The following is a 1,516-nucleotide window of genomic DNA, read 5'->3' as shown; positions in this document are numbered from 1 at the left end:
AAGTAGGAATTGTTTTTAAAGTACAAGCTACCGTTTAGTATGTGTCCTCTATCTGCCATAAAACCACCCAAAGGACAGAAGCTACTGCACCTACTAGAGCCTGTCAATTAGTGAAGGGAGGAATGCCCCTCGGTGGTGCTCAAAGAGCTGACACCACACTCAGAGCATTATTCATAGTTTTCTCCATGGAAATTCAGGGGGACCCCCACCCCAGATTGATGCAGAAGGTGAGTCTGAGGACACCACAGACACAGATGCAGGAACACAGACGACACAATCTTTTCATCTTCCTGCATCTGTGCGTGGTGTCAGCAGACTCAGCTTCTATCTCAGGCTGGCATGGAGGTCCCGCAGCTCTTGAGTATTATGTGTGTGTGTGTGTGTGTGTGTGTGTGTGTATCTCCAGAAGACTATCCTTGTTTCCAGGAAAAATTAAAATATATATACATACACAGTTGTCTGAGTGTGACATAAAACCACAACAATGAAATATCAGGACACACAAAAGGCTCTGAGGTGCGGCTCCTGGGCAGGAAGAGGAAAGAGAAGCTCTGAGGAGAATCCCCCCCAGGCCCCTCACCACCCAACGCCTCTTCTGCACCTGCTCCAGGACTCAGCTCTGTACTGAGTCCTGCGCGCCCCCTGGTGGTCACGGGCCCCTATGCAGGGAGGTTTTTGTCTGGGCTCACACTGACGTCCCCTCACTGTGTCCTTCGCACAGTAGTATGTGGCCGTGTCCTCAGTTGTCACGCTGCTCACTGACAGAGAGACTTGGCTCTTGGAGTTGTCCTTGGTGATGCTGAGCCGGGATTTCAGGGCTGGGTTAAGGCATGTGCTTCCACCACTACTTATACCACCAACCCACTCCAGCGCCTTCCCCGGAGCCTGGCGGACCCAGCCTACAGCATAGCTGCTCAATGAGAATCCAGAGATCGTGCAGGTGAGGGAGAGGGTCTGTGAGGGCTTCACCAGGCTGGGGCCCGACTCCCGCAGCTGCACCTGGGACAGGACCCCTGTGGAGAGAGAGAAGCACGGTGACCCATGGGCTCAGATGCAGCTTCCCCACGTGCCCATGTCTGACCCAGAGACACTCACCTCTGGGGGCTGAGAGCACAAAGAGGAGGGTCCACAGTGGGTTCATCTTGGAGCAGATGAGAGTCACCACTCCTGCAAGTCTCTTCAAGCCTCAGGAGGAGCCTGAATTTAAGTGAGCTGGTGCTCTGTTTCTACCCTGTGACCTGAGTGGGTATTTGCATACAGGAGGGACCTCTGTATAAAAAGCAGAAAGCAGTGAATAGAGGTCCTGTCTCTGGGGCTCCCCCTGTGAGGGGTTGCTGACTGTGTCCTCAGAGAACTCAGCCCCTCCTGGGGTCCCCCTGCCCAGACCAGGAAGACTGTTGAGGAATGAAATGATGAAGGAGGGCTGGTCAGGTAAAAAATGCTTTCAGGGAACAATGGCAGATTTGGCGAAGAGACTTTAATCCCACAAACGTGTTTACCTTTACTCAACCAATGT

General features: G+C 52.8%; 1 protein-coding gene across 1 annotated transcript; it reads right to left on the bottom strand.

Moving 5' to 3' along the window:
- Positions 1–561: 561 nt before the first annotated feature.
- Positions 562–1,199, bottom strand: LOC100300716 (immunoglobulin heavy variable 4-38-2). Its single transcript, XM_002683998.7, has 2 exons — positions 1,096–1,199; positions 562–1,013 (listed from the first exon to the last, which is right to left on the bottom strand). The coding sequence occupies exons 1-2, from the start codon at positions 1,139–1,141 to the stop codon at positions 577–579; spliced, it is 483 nt and encodes a 160-aa protein (XP_002684044.5). The 5' UTR covers positions 1,142–1,199; the 3' UTR covers positions 562–576.
- Between the last annotated feature and the right edge of the window lie 317 nt (positions 1,200–1,516).

This window comes from Bos taurus, chromosome 21 (assembly GCF_002263795.3).
Source record: "Bos taurus isolate L1 Dominette 01449 registration number 42190680 breed Hereford chromosome 21, ARS-UCD2.0, whole genome shotgun sequence".
NCBI lineage: Eukaryota > Metazoa > Chordata > Mammalia > Artiodactyla > Bovidae > Bos > Bos taurus.
This window is presented reverse-complemented; position numbering and strand designations above follow the sequence as displayed.

Coding starts and splice junctions, on each gene's coding strand:
- LOC100300716 (XM_002683998.7), bottom strand. CDS start 1,141: ATGAACCCACTGTGGACCCTCCTCTTTGTGCTCTCAGCCCCCAGAG. Junction 1,014..1,095: donor TGTGCTCTCAGCCCCCAGAG/GTGAGTGTCTCT, acceptor CTCTCTCCACAG/GGGTCCTGTCCCAGGTGCAG.